We start from the raw sequence: 25,443 nt of genomic DNA, 5'->3' as shown, positions 1-25,443 counted from the left end.
AAAAATTTAAATCAAGTATTTCTGAAATTTTGAGACATTATAAAAAAGTAAACGCTTTGTGCTACTACTGAAACAGTAATGCTCCTAGGATAAAATAAAAGACATAAAATAACTAAAAGACATAAAATAACTAAAAGACATAAAATAACTAAAAGACATAAAATAACTACAATGCCCTCCAACCTGCACCCCCTGCCATACCTTATAATTATGGATTATCCTGTTTTAAAAAGTCCAAATCCATATACATATAAGCCTTAACAATTAAAATAGTTGATGTAAGATTTTATTGGTCACAATGCTAAAAGTTTTATTTCACAAGCTCCCCTTCCCCCACCTTCCATTGTCATTGGTGCAGTTAGTCCCTCATCTACTGTCACCACCACCCATTTCAATCTTCTTTGAGACATTATTGAATTTTCTCATTAACTGAGTTCAGACAAACATTTTATTCATGGAGCAGGTTATACATTTTAAGCAACATTGCTTAACAACAAAGAAAAAATCTCAATACAAAACTATGTAATGTTATTTCAAATGTACTCATAATACTATGTGCCATTTACTGAACTGAAACTGACAATTTAAAAATATGGCAGAATGTTACTGTAATTTATCCACCATTCGTGCTCTACCAATATACAAATATTAATTAATAATAAAACAGGAATACAAAATGTTATAAATATTATAAAATAACACATTATTGGTTTAAGGATCTGCGGGGCCTGTAGCACAAATAACAGCGGGAACCCCTTCCCAGGATATATATTTTGCAAACCCCTCGGGAGAGGGGAAAATGACCTGGGGAAAATAAATGTACACATCACAACGGGGCCCCCTGAAGCACGTGCTACGTGTACTACTAGGACAAACCAACTCTGATTATGTGTCATTATTTTTAAGAAGTTTTTTTTTCTTCATCAAACGGTAAATGTTAAAATACCACTTTTAAAAAGAAAACTAAATATATTTTTGTGATTTTGTTATTAAATACTTTAAAAAAACATATTTTTCAGAGAAATAAAGATGAAAAACATTAAATACTTAACCACAACAACTACTTATAGTTTTTTTTTTAAATGGACATACATGCCATTGTAGTTATTTACTTCATGCATAAAAAATAAAATTAAAATGTGACAACATTAAAACAAGGGTTTTTTAAGACTAACAAACAAGAATATCACTCAACACATAACAATTATCTCCATCCATCATCACTCGGGACTTCTCCATACACAAATCTTTATCACAGCTTTCCAGTGACATCTGCCAACTCAAGTATTCATTGATCCATACGTTGCTCTCGTACCAGCCAGTAAACCAGCATGTTCTGAGGCTATATGCTGAAATGCTGAAACACAAACATAACAATCTTTAAAAATTAGTCTGCCTCTTCACCAACTGTACAAACATCTAAACAACATCACTTAATTTTTACAACTTCACTAATTTGCATCTCGTGATTCTCTGAAGATTGGGTAACAGGTGAATTCTGACACTGTCTGCATGCACACTGAAACATATACATTGTAACATGTTTTTATAAGATGACTAGTGTTTTGCTAACCATTAAGTTAAAAAGTTTGTTTTGTTTAAATGATACCCCTAGAGCACATTGATTTATTAATCATCGGCTATTGGATGTCAAACATTTGGTAATTCTGACACGCAGTCATCAAAGAAAACCCACTACATTTTTCTTAATACAGCAAGGGATCTTTTACGTGCACTTTTCCACAGACAGGAAAGAACATAACACAGCCTTTGACTAGTTGTGGTACATGGGATGGAACGAGAAAACCCCCAATCACAGAGGTGGTTCGATCCTGCAACGCAAGCACCTCAAGCCAGCACCCAACCAACTGAGACAAATCCTGCCCCTGCTGGCCATTAAGATGCTGATTTGATATACCAGTCGTGGTGCACTAGCTGGAACGAGAAATAGCCAAATGGGCCAAGTGACAGGGATTGATCCTAGACCACGCATCAGGCATGCATTTTGCCACTGGGCTACGTCCCACGCCTGCTGACCATTAAGATGGTGAATATTGGTAAAACACACCAAGCTGGTTTAAGACTCCACCTCACTGTTCATATTTGCTCTGCGACTTGCCAACAACCCAGTACGTTCTGACACCCTCTGAAGAAAAGCTGAAACATAATTGTACCAGCCTTGTAAAAGACAATTCAATTGAAAATCATTTATTTTTTATATGTCATTGAATAATACAAAATGACAAAAATATCATAGTACATTAAGAATACATTACCTTAGCAATAAGAAGTTTGTTTTGTTTAACGACACCACTAGAGGACATTGATTAATTAATCATTGGTTATAGGATGTCAACCTTAGCAACAAAGGAAGAATCTCAACACAAAATAAGAACTGTTATTACAGATGTACTTATAATACTATATATTCCATTTATGGAATTAAAGCTGATTATTTAAAAGTATGGCAGCATAACTCAGAACATACAGTCTATTCAAATCACATGGCTGTGGTATGCACTGTCATTTCTATGAAAATGTTACAGTAATATAAAAGATCCATTGCTGATATTTGATAGCAGTAACCTAGGTGGTATCAAGTCGATCTTCAAACAAGTGTCAATATAACCATGTTAGATGCCCAATACCTATAATTTAAAATATGGTGAGGTCAGGTCAGGTCATAGGGCTTTACGTGCACATTCAGAGCAAGCTGTTGTAGCACACACCTGTCTTGGGCCCAGAAAGGTGGGATGGGGGGGAGGAAGGCCCGCCTGCACTGGCAGGTGCAAGTGAGCACCAGCAGCCCGACCGTGGTCGGTTGCAGGCAGAGGGGGGTAATGGTGCTATGGAATTTTGAATGGAGCAAGAATTATGCCCAAAGAGAAAAGGTGCGCAAGTTTGATTGAGGAATTTGGGCGCAATTTTGAACGGTCGGTCAAAAAGAAATATGATGAGATGACCTTTAACCTTTTTATGTCTGTGCTGGAATGACATCATGGACCGAGCCTTTTGTGATGTCAATACTAATAGCAGTGCGCAGCATGCCTTCAAGTCAATAAGGTAATTAAATTGACAACGTGCTGTGCGCCATCATGCTATAAAAAGGTTAAACATATATTCCTTTACTTTTCTTGTAGCACTCATACATCTCACCTGGTGCTTATAAAACATTTTAGAGTCTGAATTCAAGACTGATACAGTTTGCTACTTTATCGTCCTGGCAAGACCATACAAACTGCATGCGTATGACGTCATTTGAGACTGAGTCTAGACTCCAAAAGTTTTACAGGAACAGGCCAAGAAGCTCCAGTATGTGGTATCCTTTCCATGAGACAAAAAACATCCCTTGCTCTTAGTACACAAAACTGTAAACTGACTGGAGTGTGTTCTGTATTGTGACTGGTTAATTACATTCTTTTTCTGGGATCAAATGACAATAACACCCAGAAAGCTATTGACGTCATTAGAAAGTGACTTCATTAGCAATTGGAACATGTGAAGTTGAAAATTCAAGGGTCAACACTTAGATTGTAGCCAGGTATATTTTTCAAGAAATACCTAATATACAGTTAGTTCTGTAGAAAAACGATTCAGTTTACAATGGACATAACCATATGGAGTTTTTAGATTTGCGGGTGTTATTGTCTATTTGATGCCTGCAAATGTTTAAATTTTCACCTCAGGCTAACGCCTTCGGTCAAAAATGACATTTGCGGGATCAAATAGACAATAACACCAACAAATCTAAAAACTCCATATGGTTATCTTCTAAATAAATCACACAGGTACATTCATTTTCATCATAAGAAACTGATCAAAACCAACCTTTTTCTCGAAGTCCTTGTCCAAAGTTTCTAACAACTATCACCAGTTCAGCCATAATGATGAACCACGTCAGCAGAGCTATCGCCCCTGTAAGCACATGAAAAACAATTAGAGACTGGTGAATGTATTTCACATGTCAGTGATAAAGGAAGGAAGGATGGAAATGTTTTATTTAACGACACACTCAACACATTTTATTTACGGTTATATGGCGTCGGACATATGGTTAAGGACCACACAGGTACTGAGAGAGAAAACCCGCTGTCACCACTTCATGGGCTACTCTTTTCGATTAGCAACAAGGGATCTTTTATATGCACCATCCCAGACAGGATAGTACATACCACGGCCTTTGTTACACCAGTTGTGGAGCACTGGCTGGAACAAGAAATAGCCCAATGGGTCCATCGATGGGGATCAATCCCAGACCAACCACGCATCAAGCGAACGCTCTACCACTGGGCTACATCTTGCCCCATGTCAGTGATAAAGTTTTTTTGAATGGTTATCTCTTACACATCAGAAATTGGTGGGGTTTTGTTTTGGTACATGTAGTTAAGTAATAAAGTAAAAACACCTCATATCACTTTACAATTGCTATTTTGGTTTAAAATACAGCAACCATTATAATGAAGAACAAAGTCATGAATATTTTTTTTTTTATTAAGTTCTATGTATATCAGTCATATTTTAGATATCCTAAAAAAAAAGATAATATGTGTATATTATGTGTGCACAATTTAAGTGAATAAAAGATAAGAACATTATTAAAAAGTTATACACACCTGCAGCAAGGAGGGAGTAAACTATTGTCTCTTCAATAGAATCCGGATCATCCTCTATGTGGATGTAAACCTGGAAGAAAATAAACACTGTCAAAACTAATAGAATCCAGATCATCCTCTATGTGGCTGTAAACCTAGAAGTAAATAAACAGTCAAAACTAATAGAATCCAGATCATCCTCTATGTGGAAGTAAACCTAGAAGTAAATAAACACAGTCAAAACTAATAGAATCCAGATCATCCTTTATGTGGATGTAAACCTAGAAGTAAATAAACACAGTCAAAACTAAAAGAATCCGGATCATCCTCTATGTGGAAGTAAACCTAGAAGTAAATAAACAGTCAAAACTAATAGAATCCAGATCATCCTCTATGTGGCTGTAAACCTAGAAGTAAATAAACAGTCAAAACTAATAGAATCCGGATCATCCTCTATGTGGATGTAAACCTAGAAGTAAATAAACACAGTCAAAACTAATAGAATCCAGATCATCCTCTATGTGGATGTAAACCTGGAAGAAAATAAACACAGTCAAAACTAATAGAATCCAGATCATCCTCTATGTGGCTGTAAACCTAGAAGTAAATAAACAGTCAAAACTAATAGAATCCGGATCATCCTCTATGTGGAAGTAAACCTAGAAGTAAATAAACACAGTCAAAACTAATAGAATCCAGATCATCCTTTATGTGGATGTAAACCTAGAAGTAAATAAACACAGTCAAAACTAAAAGAATCTGGATCATCTTCTATGTGGAAGTAAACCTAGAAGTAAATAAACAGTCAAAACTAATAGAATCCAGATCATCCTCTATGTGGATGTAAACCTAGAAGTAAATAAACAGTCAAAACTAATAGAATCCGGATCGTCCTCTATGTGGAAGTAAACCTAGAAGTAAATAAACAGTCAAAACTAACAGAATCCAGATCATCCTCTATGTGGATGTAAACCTAGAAGTAAATAAACACAGTCAAAACTAATAGAATCCGGATCGTCCTCTATGTGGATGTAAACCTAGAAGTAAATAAACACTGTCAAAACTAATAGAATCCGGATCGTCCTCTATGTGGATGTAAACCTAGAAGTAAATAAACACTGTCAAAACTAATAGAATCCAGATCATCCTCTATGTGGATGTAAACCTAGAAGTAAATAAACACAGTGAAAACTAACAGAATCCGGATCATTCTCTATGTGGATGTAAACCTAGAAGTAAATAAACACTGTCAAAACTAATAGAATCCAGATCATCCTCTATGTGGATGTAAACCTAGAAGTAAATAAACAGTCAAAACTAATAGATTCCGGATCGTCCTCTATGTGGATGTAAACCTAGAAGTAAATAAACAGTCAAAACTAATAGAATCCAAATCATCCTCTATGTGGATGTAAACCTAGAAGTAAATAAACACAGTCAAAACTAATAGAATCCAGATCATCCTCTATGTGGAAGTAAACCTAGAAGTAAATAAACAGTCAAAACTAATAGAATCCGGATCATTCTCTATGTGGATGTAAACCTACAAGTAAATAAACAGTCAAAACTAATAGAATCTGGATCGTCCTCTATGTGGATGTAAACCTAGAAGTAAATAAACACAGTCAAAACTAATAGAATCCGGATCGTCCTCTATGTGGAAGTAAACCTAGAAGTAAATAAACACAGTCAAAACTAATAGAATCCGGATCGTCCTCTATGTGGATGTAAACCTAGAAGTAAATAAACACAGTCAAAACTAAAAGAATCCGGATCATCCTCTATGTGGAAGTAAACCTAGAAGTAAATAAACAGTCAAAACTAATAGAATCCGGATCATCCTCTATGTGGATGTAAACCTAGAAGTAAATAAACAGTCAAAACTAATAGAATCCGGATCATCCTCTGTGGATGTAAACCTAGAAGTAAATAAATACAGTCAAAACTAATAGAATCCAGATCCCTCTCTATGTGGATGTAAACCTAGAAGTAAATAAAGACAGTTAAAACTAATAGATTCCGGATCATCCTCTATGTTGATGTAAACCTAGAAGTAAATAAACACAGTCAAAACTAATAGAATCTAGATCATCCTCTATGTGGATGTAAACCTAGAAGTAAATAAACAGTCAAAACTAATAGATTCCGGATCATTCTCTATGTGGATGTAAACCTAGAAGTAAATAAACACAGTGAAAACTAACAGAATCCGGATCATTCTCTATGTGGATGTAAACCTAGAAGTAAATAAACAGTCAAAACTAAAAGAATCCGGATCATCCTCTATGTGGAAGTAAACCTAGAAGTAAATAAACAGTCAAAACTAATAGAATCCGGATCATCCTCTATGTGGATGTAAACCTAGAAGTAAATAAACAGTCAAAACTAATAGAATCCGGATCATCCTCTATGTGGAAGTAAACCTAGAAGTAAATAAACAGTCAAAACTAATAGAAACCGAATCATTCTATATGTGGAAGTAAACCTAGAAGTAAATAAACAGTCAAAACTAATAGAATCCGGATCATCCTCTATGTGGATGTAAACCTAGAAGTAAATAAACAAAGTCAAAACTAATAGAAACCGAATCATTCTATATGTGGAAGTAAACCTAGAAGTAAATAAACACTGTCAAAACTAATAGAAACCGAATCATTCTATATGTGGAAGTAAACCTAGAAGTAAATAAACAAAGTCAAAACTAATAGAAACCGAATCATTCTATATGTGGAAGTAAACCTAGAAGTAAATAAACAAAGTCAAAACTAATAGAAACCGAATCATTCTATATGTGGAAGTAAACCTAGAAGTAAATAAACAAAGTCAAAACTAATAGAAACCGAATCATTCTATATGTGGAAGTAAACCTAGAAGTAAATAAACACTGTCAAAACTAATAGAAACCGAATCATTCTATATGTGGAAGTAAACCTAGAAGTAAACAAACACTATCAAAATTAATTTGGCTACAATCAGTTCTTTCTCCTCCCATCAAAGTTTCTTAGTAGATGTGAGCTAGTGGTAGAGAACAAGAAACCTTTTTACCAGTCTCGTACCAATTCACATTCTTTGAGACTGATTTTTTGTTTTTAAAGTGTATTTTGTGTAACTGTCTCAGTACAAAGCATTTGTCCATTTCTATTACTGGAACAAATTTTGTTTCTTGTCGATGTCTCTGCCAAGTCTTTATTTGTTTACATCAATCAACTGATGTGTATTTTGAATCCCAAAATGTCAGTTAACCATTTTCTCTTTGTGAACAGTCAATTTTAATATTGTTAACACACTACACAGCCAAAGCACTTTGATTTGAATTGATGACTTTCAACACAGACTATTACTTGCACTTGTTGGCACAACAAATTCAATTAAGAAATGAATTAATTCACCTCAAACCAAATGCAAACAAATAAAATGTGGTAATTGCTATTCACTTCTAGTTGTATTAGACTGTATTTGTTGGTGTGTCATCAGTCAATGACAAAATGCAGTTTTATCCAATTACAATGTTATGTATTTGTAATGTCACACGACTTGACATGATATAAAGGTAATGAGAAACCCGTAGTTGTGTCATAACTTCATGCATTCAAGACTGTTCAGTGGCCGGTATGCGGCCTCTTGAAATCCAGTTGTAATCAGATTTAATGATTGGTTTAGTGTGATCTACGCAGGGAGACCTTCAAGTTGGCTTGGCCAGTAAAATCATTTTGTTTTTAATTCACAGATTGTCTGTTACACATATAGCCTGACCCAGTCTAGTGGACTAAGAAAAGATGGTCAACATGACCCAAGAAGTCAACGTGACCCAAGAAGTCAACGTGACCCAAGAAGTCAATGTGACCAAAGAAAACAACATGATCCAGAATTATTTTTTTTTAGAATTTCTGTATTCAGTCCCTTTCTACATTTCATCCAAGTCTATCTTAGGTGAAGGAAACAAATATTTTACATTTTCTTAATGGCACACATCAATGTCTGTCACACTCTCATGGCATCAATTAGGTGTGTGTGTGTGTGTGTTGGGGGTGTTTCATTTCTATAAAATAAATCATTTTACACAGTTACTTTTATTTAGCATATGAATTTGAGTATTGTTCTGCTTTCTGATCCATGTATATATAATTTATACCTGAAGCTGGATAACCGGCCTCAGTGGCGCAGTGGTTAAGCCATCGGACTACAGGCTGGTAGGTACAGGGTTCGCAGCCTGGTACCGGTTCCAACCCAGAACGAGTTCTTAAGGGCTCAATGGGTAGGTGTAAGGCCACTACACCCTCTTCTCTCTCACTAACCACTAACCAACTAACAACTAACCCACTGTCCTGGACAAACAGCCCAGATAGCTGAGGTGTGTGTCCAGGACAGCGTGCTTGAACCTTAATTGGATATAAGCACGAAAATATGTTGAAATGAAATGAATGAAATGAAGCTGGATTGATTAACAACTAGCACTGAAAATAACTATCAAACTAAGATACTTTCTTGTGGGATGTTTAGAAAGCAAAACAATATACATGATCTATTAGAAATTTATTAGAAATTTTCACCAATGAAAATCAAATGTTTTATTTGAGTTAACCAAGATAAAAGATATTAAATATAAAGCTGGCTTTAGTGTAGCTCGAGTGTCCTCTAGCATTATTCTATTATATGAGAGAATAACACTAGAGATGACTGTGTAATACTTCGGGAATCATCGACGACCAGCAGTCACTCATAACAGGAAAAATATTTTCCATATTTTCTCAGTGAGAAATATTCTGCATTGGACTAACGAACAATACTATTGGACAATTTGACGCTTACGAACCAATGACCTTGTCGGTACTAAATATGACATCATCACGATTTGGCAAGCACACAAAATGACGTCATGTAGTTTAAAGAGTTTGTGGCTTTCTGTTTTTGGTGTTAAATTCATAACAAAATGTCATTTTAATGCAATTCATTATAGATTTTGTAGTAGAATAAAAAGATTTTTTTTTTAAATTATCTATGAACCTGATTAAATTACAAAGTTACAGCTATTCTCAGAACAGTGCGTAAAGTGATTTACATTGTTTCTGTACAGGTTGGCCTTCGTGCATGTGCATAAAAAATACAGGTTTTGCGAGAAAAAAAAATAGCTGAAGTAATAAATAGAATAACAAACTTGGTACCAATTATTATCAAATTTATGTCCCTCGTGAAATAATTTTTATTTGTCACTCGCTAAAGCTTGTGACAACTGAAAATTATTTCAGTTGGGACATAAATTTGATAATAACTGGTAACTCATTTATTATCCTCTTTTTATTTATTTATAATGTTCCCCTACTGGCAGAAAAATAAATTGCAGAAAACTCTCAAGGAAAACAATGATAATAACCCTACCTCCTAAAAATACTTACTGTGATAATTTTATACAAATAGTATGCAGGTTTCACTAAACCAAACACTGCAAATGCCCAAGAAGCATGTTTGAGTTCACGTCGTAACTGAAAAACAAGTAGAATGTCAACAGTGGGATCAAAATATGCAACGTAATATGATATTTATGCATTTGAAGGCATATTCAATCTATATATTCTGACTAGACATTTAAAACTAGCAGAAATAACTAATATTTTTGTTTTAAAAACTGTAAACTGCATGCTCTCAAATAAGGACATAGATGGCCATCTTTCTAATATAGTATATTTCTTAAAATATACGTTTGGTAGGTAACAGTTTTGGCAATTATCAGTAATGAAATGAAAAATCAATCACCTAACATTTAACCTTGTAATCTCGAGTATTTAAAAAAAATATTTAAATATTTAGAATAGGTCAATAACATTTGTTTTCTTCACATTTTTTAAAAACTCCTTTTAGATTTTACTTACAATCCAGGTCACAGCCAAATGTAGCTTTAATGAAACTGACACCTTGTGATAAGGATGCCACATGATGTGGATTAAGTCATTATAAAACAGATTATGTGTACCAATGGCTGAAAAACTTTCTGAACATCTTATTGTCAAGATGGAGGAAAAAAGTTAATTTATATAAAATATATAGTTGGTTACAAATATTATACAAACTAATAAACAAACTAATACACTGAACGAAAAAGGTATATGTTCTGGGACAATTGGGCCAAATTTATGAAGCCTGTTTTTCTTAGATGCAATTGTCTAAGCATTGTAAATGTAAGTACTTACACATGTATATCATATATGTACGTCAATAACAGGCTTCAAAAATTTCAGCTCATTGTGTTTAAATCAAATCACCTAATCTAATAGAAATTTAAAGTTTTGTTATTGAATTGGATTTGACAGTTTTCCCAAATACGTAACTAGGTTCTCAAACACCTAGTGACTACAGACAACAAAATTAATAATAAGAGTAGTCTCCCTTGAATTGAGTCACTGCCTCTAGATCAGATTTGTAGTATTTACAATTTGTTTTCATTGGCAGAATTTCATTTTGGCATCTCGTTAATTCATTCTACAGTGAACGAAATACAAAAATAGTATTCCAAATTTTAATTTAAAAAAATTTTTTTTGCCACTTTTAATGGTTTACTGAATTCATTCCACAATAACCAAAGTCACATCATTGCTATCTTTTACTGAACTGAAAACATGTATTGTATTTTTTAAACTTTGTCTAAGATTAAAAAAAAATGTGAACATCCTTGTCTGCTTTTAATAAGCTGAAATGTGACTGCTAAGATTTTAATGATAAATCTAACCAATTTTGTCAACTAATAATTATGTGGGTCATAAATTAACATGACTCAAAATATTTAATTTCTCCCCAACTTTTCCATCTAACACTAATTATTTTGAAAAATATGATTTTGCCACAGACCTTAAGTTCGATTATTCCCAAGTCGAATCATGACATTACCGTAAACTAACATGTTGGTAACTGATATCGATACTAGATGAAGAAACATTAAGGATCATTGGAGATAATTATCACATGTGGAAAGTGGACATCTAATTTGTCTTCATACATTGATTGCCAACCAAATAATAAATTTATTGAAACCAATTATGAACAACAATTTGGGGAAGCAATGGAATAAAAGTAAAGGACCGGTAACATAGCATCTCTTCCCTAGTCTCCACATGTACTTCTGGGTGTTCTGCACACAAAAAGGGAAACATTTAAACTAAAAAGGGCACTTGTTCATACTTTTAGTTAGTTTTTCAGTTGTGTTTGAGAAGTGTAATTTTTCACTCTCCTGTTTATTGTTTGTGTTGATGTTGGTGTTGTGGTTTTAAATGCAAATCTGGGTAATGTGAAGTTAGTTTCGAATTCACACTTACCATAATCCAGCCACCAACCGACCAAACCAGAGAGTACGGGATTCCAATACCAAGGATTATCTGCTCCTGGATAGTCAAGTCAGTTCCTTCTTTAAGTGCCAGGATCACAAAACTAATCTACAAAGATGACAAATATAAAGGTACTCCAATAAAACCAGTAAAACCCGTATTAAGAAGCCATTTAAAGCTGTATCAACAAGTGGCCTGTTCAGCCAATTGACTGCTTAATATTACTCATTCTGTACTAGAGTGCTTGATATGTACTGAGAGAATAATACAAGAGGAACATTAATTTTCAAAAATAACATTTACCATAAATAGTTAATGTCTTATGTATATGATGGGATTATAATTAAGTGATATTTGTGCAAAGGAATGGATTAACAGTGTGTTTTGAACCAACTACTGATAATACTGCAATCATTGGAGAAGATGCTGTCTGATTAGGAAGGAAGGAAGGAAGGAAGGAAGGAAATGTTTTATTTAACACGCACTCAACACATTTTATTTACGGTTATATGGCTTTAGACATATGGTTAAAGACCACAGAGATATAGACAGAGGAAACCCGCTGTCGACACTTCATGGGCTACTCTTTTTGATTAGCAGCAAGGGATCTTTTATATGCACCATCCCACAGACAGGATAGTACATACCACAGCCTTTGTTACACCAGTTGTGAAGTACTGGCTGGAACAAGAAATAGCCCAAATGGGGCCACCGATGGGGATCGATCCTAAACCGACCACTCATGAAGCAAGCACTTTACCACTGGGCTATTAATTAACATATTAATACATTTATAACTTGAAAGGATTGCAACTTAGAACTTTGGTTTACTTTAAAAATAAATGTACAGAAAGGTTCAGCAGTGGGCAACTACTGAAGCTACATTAAATGCAACATTAGCAAGCATTCTGAGAGTACTGCTACAGCAATATATTTCTCTTACTGAGCCCAACAAATTTTCATATCTCCAAAGTTCAATGTCCATAACTCTGCCAAAAATGGGTATATTGCCGTAAAATTAAAATTTGATCTAAAAAATCTAAACACAAAATTTCAGCTCAATATCTTGAAGCATTAAAAAAAATTAAAAATCCTGAATTTTGTTTTTCATAACTCCGAAGTTCAAAGGTCACAACTGTCAAAAATGGGTAAATCGCCAAGAAAGTCAAACTTGATTATAACTTGGTAAAGCTCAATATCTTGAGGCAAGGCTAGCTCTGGGTGATCAGAAAGTTTTGCTAAATTATCTAAAAAATGCAAAACCTATAACTATTTTCCACAAAAATATCAATTATAAAACAATATTTTTTTGCCAAATTAAAATAAAATTTGCCAGTTGTTACATCTGGATAACTATATGTGGGACAGACAGACACAGACAGATAGAAATCTATAGTCCCCTCCGGTTGGACAGATAGGGTCTAATAATAGCAGGGTTTTATTTTTAAAACTATCGTATATAAAGTCTTAAACTTTTGTCACAGCTGATTACTTGATTCATTAATAAACTTTCACCTCATTGTACCTTTTGAATTTTCACTCAAAGACACTGCTGTACTAAAAGACCCCCATAAGAATAGATTTATATGGGTGCTCAAATGTCACGCAATGTCCCAGTCTTTCAAACACTTTGTCAGATGTGTCACTTTCTGTCAGAAGTTTAATAACCACAAAACATGCAGATAGAATTAATGTATCTGATATATGAGCTAAAGATTTTCATGAACAATGACAAGATGAGAAGGAAATGTAGGAAATGTTTTATTTAACGACGCACTCAACACATTTTATTTATAGTTATATGACGTCAGACATATGTTTAAGGACCACACAGATATTGAGAGAGGAAACCCGCTGTTGCCACTTCAATAAGCAGCAAGGGATCTTTTATATGCATCATCACACAGACAGGGTAGCACATACCACAGCTTTTGATATACCAGTCGTGCATTGGCTGGAACGAGAAATAGCCCAATGGGCCCACCAATGGGGATCGATCCCATACTGACCGCGCATCGAGTGAGCGCTGTACCACTGAGCTACGTCCCGCCCCTACAAGATGAGAAATTCAGGGCCAGATGAAAGAAAGAAATGTTTTATTTACCGACGCACTCAACACATTTTATTTACGGTTATATGGCGTCAGACATATGGTTAAGGACCACATAGATTTTGAGAGGAAACCCGCTGTCACCACTACATGGGCTACTCTTTCCGATTAGCAGCAAGGGATCTTTTATTTGCACTTCCCACAGGCAGGATAGCACAAACCATGGCTTTGTTGAACCAGTTATGGATCACTGGTCGGTGCACGTGGTTTACACCTACCCACTGAGCCTTGCGGAGCACTCACTCAGGGTTTGGAGTCAGTATCTGGATTAAAAATCCCATGCCTCGATTGGGATCTGAACCCATTACCTTCCAGCCTGTAGACCGATGGCCTAACCACGACGCCACTGAGGCCGGTAGGGCCAGATGAAGGATTTTTCTAGGGATGGGCCACAAACATTTGAAAAGGGCACCTCCTGTATTCAGGGAGAGGATGCAATGTTGTAACATGACATCGGCAGTATTCAAAAGTAGACTAACATGTATTATCTACGTGTATATGGTAATCTTCCACGGAAATATCAAGCTAAAGTTAAAGGTTGTTTTGTTTAACAACACCACTAGAGCACATTGATTTATTAAACATTGGCCACTGGATATCAAACATTTAGTAATTTTTGACATGAAGTCTTAAAGGAAACCCGCTACATTTTTCCATTAGTAGCAAAGGATCTCTTAAATTCACTTTCCCAGATATAACAGTACATACCAAGGACTTTGAGATATCAGCCATGGGGCACTGGCTGGGACAGGAAAAAACCAATCAGAGAATGGGTCCACTGAGGTGATTTGATCCTACAATGCAAGCACCTCAGGCGAATATTCCACCAACTAAGCTAGACAAGATATTACATGTTCCTGACTAAAAAAAACAATAAATTAATTGTATTCATCTCCTAAACACTATATTCTGGGGGCACTTCAAAATTTGGGGGTGGGGATTGTGGATGCACACTGACTGACTGACTGATATATAACAAACTTCTGTGATAAGGTGAATGTGACAGAGGCTGAAGGGCCTGATATACCAAGCATTTTAAAGAGATGATATAAAAACTACACCACTAGAGCACATTGATTAATTATCAGCTATTAGATATCAAACTTTTGATCATTGGACACCCACTACATTTTTCCACTAGCAGCAATCAATCTTTTACATGCATGTTTCCACAGACAGGACAGCACATACCAAAACTACACCACTAGAGCACATTGATTAATCATCACCTATCGGATACCAAAATGTTTGATCAGTGAACACCCACTACATTTTTTCAATAGCAGCAATGAATCTTTTATGTGCACTTTCCCACAGACAGGACAGCACATACCATGAATAAAATGTTATATTGAAATGACAAATGCTGCTGAAACTAAGTACAAGTTGTTCACATTATGACTAAAATCAGATCTTATACTGTACCTCTGCTTCAGGGATGTACCTAATAGGTGAGGGAGGAGGGGGAGGGGGGTTGTAATTAAAAGAAAATGTAATTTTAGTTTAGTTAGAAATGATCCTATATCACCGGCCTTGGTGACGTCATGGTTAGGCCATCGGTTTACAGGCTGGTAGGTACTGGGTTCGGATCCCAGTCGAGGCATGGGATTTTTAATCCAGATACCGACTCCAAACCCTGAATGAGTGCACCGCAAGGCTCAATGGGTAGGTGTAAAACACTTGCACCGACCAGTGATCCATAACTGGTTCAACAAAGGCCATGGTTTGTGGCCCATGGAAAGCGCAAATAAAAGATCCCTTGCTGCCTGTCATAAAAGAGTAGCCTATGTGGCGACAGCAGGTTTCCTCTAAAAAAACCAGTGTCAGAATGACCATATGTTTGACATCCAATAGCCGATGATAAGATAAAAAATCAATGTGCTCTAGTGGCATCGTTAAATAAAACAAACTTTACTTAACTTTGATCATCTATCATTGCACCACTAATTATTTTTGGCTAGGTACAGCCCTATTGTTTGATCTCCATTATAAAAGTCGATTTGGGATCGATCCCTGTTGGTGGGGCCATTGGGCTATTTCAAAGACTGTGGTACATGCTATCCTGTCTGTGGGATGGTGCATATAAAAGATCCCTTGCTACTAATGGAAAAATGAAGCGGGTTTCCTCTCTAAGACTATATGTCAAATTACCAAATGTTTGACATCCAATAGCCGATGATAAATATATCAATGTGTTCTAGTGGTGTCGTTAAACAAAAACAAACTTTTAACTTTAAACCATTATAAAAATCAGACATTCCATGTCGAGATGACCTTTAACCATGAACACTTATTCTGAATGTGTTACAACTGACATCTGACACCATTCCATGTCGAGATGACCTTTAACCATGAACACCTATTCTGAATGTGTTACAACTGACATATGATGCCATTCCATGTCGATATGATCTTTAACCATGAACACTTATTCTGAATGTGTTACAACTGACATATGATGCCATTCCATGTCGATATGATCTTTAACCATGAACACTTATTCTGAATGTGTTACAACTGACATATGATGCCATTCCATGTCGATATGATCTTTAACCATGAACACTTATTCTGAATGTGTTACAACTGACATCTGATGCCATTCCATGTCGATATGACCTTTAACCATGAACACTTATTCTGAATGTGTTACAACTGACATATGATGCCATTCCATGTCGATATGATCTTTAACCATGAACACTTATTCTGAATGTGTTACAACTGACATATGATGCCATTCCATGTCGATATGATCTTTAACCATGAACACTTATTCTGAATGTGTTACAACTGACATCTGATGCCATTCCATGTCGATATGACCTTTAACCATGAACACTTATTCTGAATGTGTTACAACTGACATATGATGCCATTCCATGTCGATATGATCTTTAACCATGAACACTTATTCTGAATGTGTTACAACTGACATATGATGCCATTCCATGTCGATATGACCTTTAACCATGAACACTTATTCTGAATGTGTTACAACTGACATATGATGCCATTCCATGTCGAGATGACCTTTAACCATGAACACTTATTCTGAATGTGTTACAACTGACATCTGATGCCATTCCATGTCGATATGATCTTTAACCATGAACACTTATTCTGAATGTGTTACAACTGACATATGATGCCATTCCATGTCGATATGACCTTTAACCATGAACACTTATTCTGAATGTGTTACAACTGACATATGATGCCATTCCATGTCGAGATGACCTTTAACCATGAACACTTATTCTGAATGTGTTACAACTGACATCTGATGCCATTCCATGTCGAGATGACCTTTAACCATGAACACTTATTCTGAATGTGTTACAACTGAGTTCAACATTAACACATCAACACTGGCTGTGTTTTTAATTGGTCAAATGAAGGTCTTCTGGATTTGTAATAACATTGGCTTTTTTCAGATCTCCTGACAGAGGCATAAACTTGGCTCTGTTAGTAAGATCTGATGTCTGTATTAAATATGTCTACTTACTGCTGCTTGTAAATCCATCTTTAAGAAACACGAAAATATGGCAGCTTGTCTGTACATGTCTGCAATAGAAGAATGAAATTGTACTTGGTTTTCATGGAATTATTGTTGAAAGCAAAAAACTTGAGAGAAAATACAAGAAATATTGCACAAATTAATTACAGGAACTATCCTAAGATTTCAGCCCTAGCAAGACTTCCTTTTGTTCCCATCCTCCACAACAAAATAAACACACACCCTGTTTTGTTCTGTTTTTTAAAACAACATCATACCATAGCATGATTTGGTCAAAGTATTTCAAATTTTATTTTACTGCTAAGGAGAAATAATAACAACAAAGTTCAACAAAATTATAAATGCTTGAATTGGTTCAAATGAAATCATGTGACTTAAAAAAACATATAAAAAAAACAACAAAAAACATGCATATCTCAATTTTTCACTACATTTATATGTACTTTCCTATACTCATGACAGTAAACACCACAGCTTTTTTAATGATCAGTTGTGGAGCACTGGTTGCGATAAAAAAAATAACTGTGTCCTTTGAGAGTCATAAATCTTGTGACCTGTGGCACCTCATGCAATTGCTTTATCACTGAGCTACCTCCCACCCCTCTACAATCGAAATAAGTCAATGGGCTCACATTATCGTTAAACAAATATTTGTTGATTTTACTGATCACAAAGCTGCATGGACTGTTCATAAAAATACATCATCATGTGCATTAATAATTATTAATATGTGTCAGCTACAGATAAATAGAGAATAACTACTTAACGATGTCGGATATCGGCTTTATCCTGTGAAGGTACATTTAAGAATGGGAATTTCTCATTCGGCCTGAACAGGATAAAGCAGATATCCAATGTCAGTAACTAGTTATTATCTTTATCATGCAGACCATAAAAATTAAGGGGAAAAGCCATTATTTCTGTTATTTCAGCCACATTGTACAATGACCTAGAGGTCAAATGAGCAATTTTGTAATGTAGCTATGCGTATGACGTCATATGAGTGACGTCAAAAGACATAGTCTGCTAGTATACGTTTATGACTTTGCTTTAATTGGTCATTATAATTTGTCAATAGAAACAGTGGTTGCAGGATAAACATACATATACGAGATATAATTCATGCTATGCACACAAACGTTTATATGGAGTGTGGCGGTCTTACACGGGGCTACCGCCACTTAAACAAAGGCCACCATGTTGATAGCCAGCCCTCATTAGCTGAGGTTATATACAAAGTCTCTTCTTTCTTTCTTTCTTCAATATATTTCCATGATTATATCCAAATTAAGATCCTAGCACACTGTCCTGAGCACACATCTCAGCTATCTGGGTTGTCTGTCCAGTACAGTGGGTTAGTTGTTAGTGGTTAGTGAGAGAGAAGAGGGTGTAGTGGTCTTACACCTACCTACTGAGTTGTTGAAACTCATTCTGGGTGGGAGCCGGTACCAGGCTGCGAACACTGTACCTATCAGCCTTATGTCCGATGGTTTAACCACGACACCACTGAGGCCGGTCATCACTTCTGTTAACTAACAAAGATGGCAGCCTCCATTACAGTTGCATTTATCGAATTCATCTTTGTATGCAATATTTAGCACAATGTCTGTACGATAGTCGACTGGACCTGAGCGCAAAAAGATCCTCGCGAAAATGTGGCACCAAATAAGTACAAAGAAGGCAGTGGGCAGTACATATCAAATGAGGAAAAGTGGTCAGAACGTATTATATTATAATTATACATTTAATAGTTCCTTTAGCCTGCTAGCAATCCACAACTTGCTTATTTTTTAACAGCAATAAATATTGTTTAAACCTATTTACTAATATATTATGCTTAAATGTGTAAAATAATATTATTATTTCATTTATTATATGTGTGCATGTATAATTTATTACACAATTCCATTATAAGACTATGAAATCAAGACTCCTCAAACTTGACATGGTCAGAAAGTGCTGATAATAAACTTGTGACATTTACTCCCCTTCCAAAACAAAGTTATCAGATCAGTTGTAAACTTAGTTATCCTCCCTTCCAAATTATAACCTTAACCTTAAAGCCGCACACCCTAGTTCCATCCAGTGAAAATAAATTATAATTTGGTTAATCTACAAACCTGTAACACACTTAGATCACATTTTTATCAAATGGAGTGAAAAAACTGGTTTTATATCGATAAATACCATGGGAATCCCCATGTCCCAATTGCTTGAAATAATTTTGAAAGTTAGTATTCTGATGTCACCGGTAGATGTCGCTCGAAGCACAACAATGCCTACGTCACAACAAATTTCACAGACTTGGGGTGCGTTCTTTTCACCTCTCCTGGACATGTTCCAACTGTTCTGTCCTGGTTGTATCCCCTCTCCAGATATTGTAGGACTTAGCAAAATTATTGGTTTTAACGGTTTGTAACGTTTTGTATTGAGATACTTACTTGTCTGAACTTTATTGTTACTGAAAATGTTCACGAACTGTGAAGAAAAATCTCACAAATGAACAACAAATTGGATGTTGATTGCGCGAACCATGCACGAGAAAACAAACCGAACCAAAATGATAACTGTCATGTGGTATACCAACGTCTGTGACATTGAAATGGAAATATCCCGTCTAAAAATAGATTAGACCTTGTCTGCTCAACGTTTTTTTCTCAAACGTGCGTCCGTTTTTCAGAAATACGAAAAATGCATTTTGTGGTATTACAAACACCAGGATTACCAGGATTACCAAAAAACACTTCAGGTGAATGGAAATGTATATTCTAAATAATAAACAGTAAGTAAAGTGCAATTTTATTTGTGAAAAAATGGGTTTAATAGAGAAAAACAACGCCGTAATGGTTAACAACTAGCCGTAACTAGGGTGTGTCCCTTTAAGAAAAGAAAAGCAGCTAAAATTCTGATACAATAGTATATGCAAGTATTTTTAATCAATTTCTAAAATAAATTAAAAATTATCATGTAACATACTTTGCAAAATTGCCGATGCTCCAACAATCTTGAATTCGAGATAACCAAAATTACGTGCAACCTTCCAAGCAAGAAAAATGTTGGGTGGTGCCAGGACGGATACAAGGACTACTCGAACCTGAAAGACAAAAACAACAAACAATTTATATGTAAACCGTGGTGGTGTAGTGTACATGTATGACTACTATAGTCCGTCCCACAGGGAACATCTTTGTTCATGTCCTGGAATTTATTACAATTTATTTATTTCTGAGCCGACTGTTTTCAATATTCGACATAAAAATAGTGTTTTTGGTTATTTCCAAAACACTTTTAATTTTCTTCTTATGTCAAACAAAATTGAAATTATTATTATTTACAAAAAAAAAACCCGAAGAGTTTGGATGCAAAGGAATGTGAAAACTGCAAATGTTGTCTGATTTCAAACATGAAAGACAAATACAATTTAGGTGTAAAATGTGGTGGTACATGTCAGGGCCGTACCCTGATCAAAATCCTATGTTGGGGGGGGGGCACTACTTTTTATAAACAAATGAAACACTATACAAATTAAACCCTGAGATATGTATGCTATTTTCTGGAGTAAAAAAAAAAAAAAAAAAAGTGAGATTCTCAGGGAGGCAACTGCCCCCGCCCCTGCATGTATTCTATTAGATGTTTTACTAAAACAAAAAAAGAGAAGAATTTGGATGTGCAGGAATGTGCAAACTGTTCTGAAGTAAAGATGTTGTCTGATTTAAAACAGACACTCGACAATAAATGATTTGATATTGGTTCCCATCTTCAGAGGCAGGATGTAACTCAGTGGCAAAGCGCATAACTTAGGTGCAACAGGTCACAGGACTAATTGCCCTCTATTTGTGGTTTCTTGTCCCAACCAGTGTCCAACGCGTAAATAAAATGTGTTGAGTGTGTCGTTAAATAACACATTTCCTTCCTTCCTTGTATGTTAACAGGGTTTCCTTTATGTTTTTTTCTTGATCAAGGTGGGGTTTTAATGCCATAGACACCAAATAGCAGTCTGAGGTGTTATTAAATAAATATTATTTTCCTTTCTATCTTAGATAGATGGACTGAGGAATAACAGTTGAAAAGACAACCTGTCACTAACATATTTATAACAAAATACATCTGAATGTATGGATGTATGCATGGATGGATGGATGGATGGATGGGTAGGTTTGCAGGTGGATGGATGCGGGTATGAATGGATAGATGCCATTAATAGTCTATCTTTACTGAATATGTGTGTGTGTGTGTGTGTGTCTGGATGGATGGATGGATGGATGGATGGATGGATGGATGAATCAATGAATGAATGTATGGATGGATGAATAGATGGATGGATGGATGGATGGATGGATGAATGGAAGAATGGATGGAATAATGATTGGATGGAAGGAAGAATGGATGGATGGATAGATCAGTTGGCAGAAGAATAACAGGTAGAAAGGATGTGTTCAGTATAACATAGTGTTTCACAATAAATGTATAAAACTATTAAAAGTTCACCAATTTCACTGTTGTCCTTCCATCCACATTGAACGCTGCATACTCCAAAATACAGTACATTGTCACAACCAAGATGGCGGCAATCAGTGCATACAGCTCATAAACCCGCTCTCGGAATACACCGTGGATGACATAGAACCCAGAGAATGCTATAAGAGAAACACACATTGAACAAACATTAATGTGGTATTAACAAATGTGTCATAAATATAGTTTTAGGTATTTTAAAACATAAGTCTAAAACTATTTTCACTGTGCACTTTTATTTTAATGTTACACTAAGGAAAATTTATAAACATTTTACTTTTAGTGGTATATGGAAATTTATAAATCTAATTACATCATCTAATTAATGGATGGATTTATGGATGGATGGGTGGATGGACGGGTGGGTGGATGGATGGATGGATGGATGAATTAAATGGATGGATGAATATATGGATGAATGGATGAAAAGGATGGGTGGATGAACAAACAGGATGGATGGGTGCATGGATGAATGAATGGAGTAACAGAATGGATGGAGGAACATAATGGATGGATGATTGGATGAATAGGTGGATGGACAAAATAGCATTAGGAGAGACTTAAGTGATGAGAATTCTAAATTTACATTCAGAAATCGTCTACCAGATACAAAGATAACATTATGTAGACGTACCTGCATTTATAAGTAGCAGCAGTGTGAATGTGAAGTCAGAAGATCCTGGGTCGTCTTGTATGACAACGATCATGCGATACAGAGTCAGACCAATTGCAGCGAGAATGTTCACGGATGAAATCACCAAGAAAGCCCATTCTATTGGATGTAATCCAGCAAACGTCTTTGTCTGAACAAAAAAAATGTCTGAGTTACTTCATTTTAAATGTTCAGGAAACATTTTGTTTTTAAAATCTTGATCAGCGATATTTCTCGTCAATTGACAATTGATTAGCAACTACTGTTTAATGTTTTAACTAAAAATGTTCTCTGATGTTTAACTGTCATATGTTCACACACATGTAAACTTGTATTACACAGAGAATTAATAATTTCCAGAAGTTAACTAGACATCTACTACTATTTTTTACTTGATGTCACTCATGGTAAATACAAATATGCACACACACTTTCCCATATATTTAGACCTTGAAAGCCATAAATCAATAAAACTACAAATGGTATAATTCACACAAGGGTCATATGGTTTTGCCCTATTTTAAAGGTAGAGCTTATCACTAAACTGTTGCAACATTGCGATCTCGCAGTGCGATGCTAAAAGACTTACAAAGAGGATGCTTTGTTGTCTAGCAGAGCCTAAAAGACCTTTGTGAATTAGGCCCCTGGGCCCCATTCCACGAAGCCATCTTAGCACTAAGATCACCTTAAAAGCATACGGTAATTATGTACTTAGGTGATCTCAGGGCTGGATTCGTTGAGCTGGGCCAGACAGATAATGAGAGAGGAAGCCCACTGCCACCATCATGTGACCATGCAATGGGTTACTCTTTCCGATTAGCAGTAATGGATATTTTATATCTAGCATCCCACAGACAGGATAGTAGGGAGCAAGTGTAACATAGGTATTATATATAATAATCATGTATTTATTATAACCATACAGTTATTGATGAGGGGATAATCATAATGGGGGCGTTTTAATTTCAATCGTAGATTTGCATTTATTTATTTTACAATTAACGCATCCAGTTTAATTAAATATATTTTAAAATATGCTAGTTATGTCAGACAGCATATATTACTTTAAAACGTACAAACGTATACTGTATTTTAATGGCATTTATTCCGTACAGAACAAACTGTGGCACCGGTTAAACAACACAAACGCGGAACTCGACAAAAGACATGTGAAAGCAACCGTGTACCTTGCCAAACGCAGTTGTTTTGGTGTATTTTGTCACATTTGTTATGCCATATTTACTGTAGTCTCCAGACGAAGTCTTGTTTTCAGAAGCAGGCGGTTCTGGCTCCATTCTGCGTTAAATGCGATCAGTACAGATCACTTAAACTTCATTTTGCAGAAATTGGTGTTTACATTACAGGAAGGTATCCCCAGAGTCACATGAGTTCTAAATATAGCTCGTTTTATTTCAGCCAATAATTCTTTCGCTTACAAAATTAGTTTGACGAATCAACATTTAGGTTATAGCTTACCAAACCTTAAAGTAGCATTGTCGATCGCATTTTGTATTTAAACTATTACTATACATAGATGTGTTTGATGTGAAAAAAGAAGTTGGAATGCTAATGTTTAATATATAGACATAATATTAATAATAACAATAATTAATTTAACATTTGTTATTGGGGTAGTTTTTATATTAGGCCACATAAAAATAATAATAGCCTACTTGTTTGGCGTCCACCCATTTAAATTTTTTCAGCAAGGGAGGGAGGTTTTTATTTTTATTTTTTATTTTGTATGTAGAATGGGGGGAGTGCAGGAAGAAGATATCTAACCATGGTATTCATTGTCAGAAGGCATGATAGAAATGTACAGAAGACCATAGAAACTTTCAAGCTAGAAATTGCACAAGAAAACCATTAAAATTGTTGTAAAATCTTTGTTTAAATGAAAGTTCAACTATTAAAGCGTCAATGTATTAAAGATGTGTAAACAAGGCAGAACTTGTTTTTGTTGTAACACCCTGGAGTACATGTACAGTGAGTGAAATTTAGTTCTGAGAAGCCCAACAGCACAAGTTTGTCACAATGGTCTCAGAACCAACTTTACTGCACATTTACATGCAGATAAAAACTCAAACGCCTGTTTGAAAAGTTGTAACAGCACTCCAATGACAGTCATCTCATGCAGTTCAATCTCTAGCAGTGAATATTTTGCCATACCTGTTAACCCTATTCATTTATTGCACAATAACTATAATAGGCGGGAAAACATTGTTTTGAAAGTTTTTACACTTTATTTGAAGTGGGTTTTTTAAATAAAAAATATTTGGAGGTCGGGGGCATTTCTCAGGTTGGGCGGGGATGTTAAACAAGTAATTTTTTTTATGTGACCTTATTTTATATATGTTTTTAAAGTTATAAATTTATTCCGGAAGCTTTTTCATTTGTAATCAGATACTTTAAATTGTGTATTAAATTAGTGTTCTCAATTGGGTCACTCCAAAAATAATTTAATTTTTAGATATTATTTTTGACTTTATTGCATTCAAAAATTATGTAAGTCTACATAATATATTATTGTTGCCATATCTTGAAATTTTATGAAGCAAAATGATGACATGATTCCCTTCAACATACTCTGAGGTTATTTCAAATTCCAAATAATTAAAGACAATATTATGTTTGCACGTGGAAAGTGCATTTCAAATATTCCATACCTAGTCCAAATCGGACCGGCCTCGGTGGCGTCGTGGCAGGCCATCGGTCTACAGGCTGGTAGGTACTGGGTTCGG

General features: G+C 35.3%; 1 protein-coding gene across 2 annotated transcripts; it reads right to left on the bottom strand.

Annotated features, from left to right (window-relative positions):
- Window positions 1-1,024: 1,024 nt before the first annotated feature.
- LOC121390243 lies at window positions 1,025-24,071 on the bottom strand. Of its 2 annotated transcripts, XM_041522027.1 has the most exons (11): window positions 23,890-24,071; window positions 22,685-22,853; window positions 22,024-22,172; window positions 20,512-20,629; window positions 17,524-17,582; window positions 11,897-12,013; window positions 9,986-10,072; window positions 4,614-4,683; window positions 3,829-3,915; window positions 2,069-2,157; window positions 1,025-1,357 (listed from the first exon to the last, which is right to left on the bottom strand). In XM_041522027.1, the coding sequence occupies exons 1-10, from the start codon at window positions 23,995-23,997 to the stop codon at window positions 2,078-2,080; spliced, it is 1,044 nt and encodes a 347-aa protein (XP_041377961.1). In that variant the 5' UTR covers window positions 23,998-24,071; the 3' UTR covers window positions 1,025-1,357; window positions 2,069-2,077. The 2 variants fall into 2 exon arrangements, with proteins under 2 accessions (XP_041377961.1, XP_041377969.1); XM_041522035.1 differs by lacking the exon at window positions 2,069-2,157.
- Between the last annotated feature and the right edge of the window lie 1,372 nt (window positions 24,072-25,443).

Source organism: Gigantopelta aegis, chromosome 3, assembly GCF_016097555.1.
Source record: "Gigantopelta aegis isolate Gae_Host chromosome 3, Gae_host_genome, whole genome shotgun sequence".
NCBI classification, from domain to species: Eukaryota; Metazoa; Mollusca; class Gastropoda; order Neomphalida; family Peltospiridae; genus Gigantopelta; species Gigantopelta aegis.
The sequence above is the reverse complement of the archived record's forward strand: the minus strand, read 5'-3'. Positions and strand labels throughout refer to the sequence as shown.

Bases quoted from the DNA above. Each gene is read 5' to 3' on its own strand.
- LOC121390243 (XM_041522027.1), bottom strand. From the start codon at position 23,997: ATGGAGCCAGAACCGCCTGCTTCTGAAAACAAGACTTCGTCTGGAGAC. The intron at 22,854-23,889 runs GTACACGGTTGC...TTTTTTGTTCAG, and splicing joins AAACAACTGCGTTTGGCAAG to ACAAAGACGTTTGCTGGATT. The intron at 17,583-20,511 runs GTATGTTACATG...CTTCTATTGCAG, and splicing joins AGCATCGGCAATTTTGCAAA to ACATGTACAGACAAGCTGCC.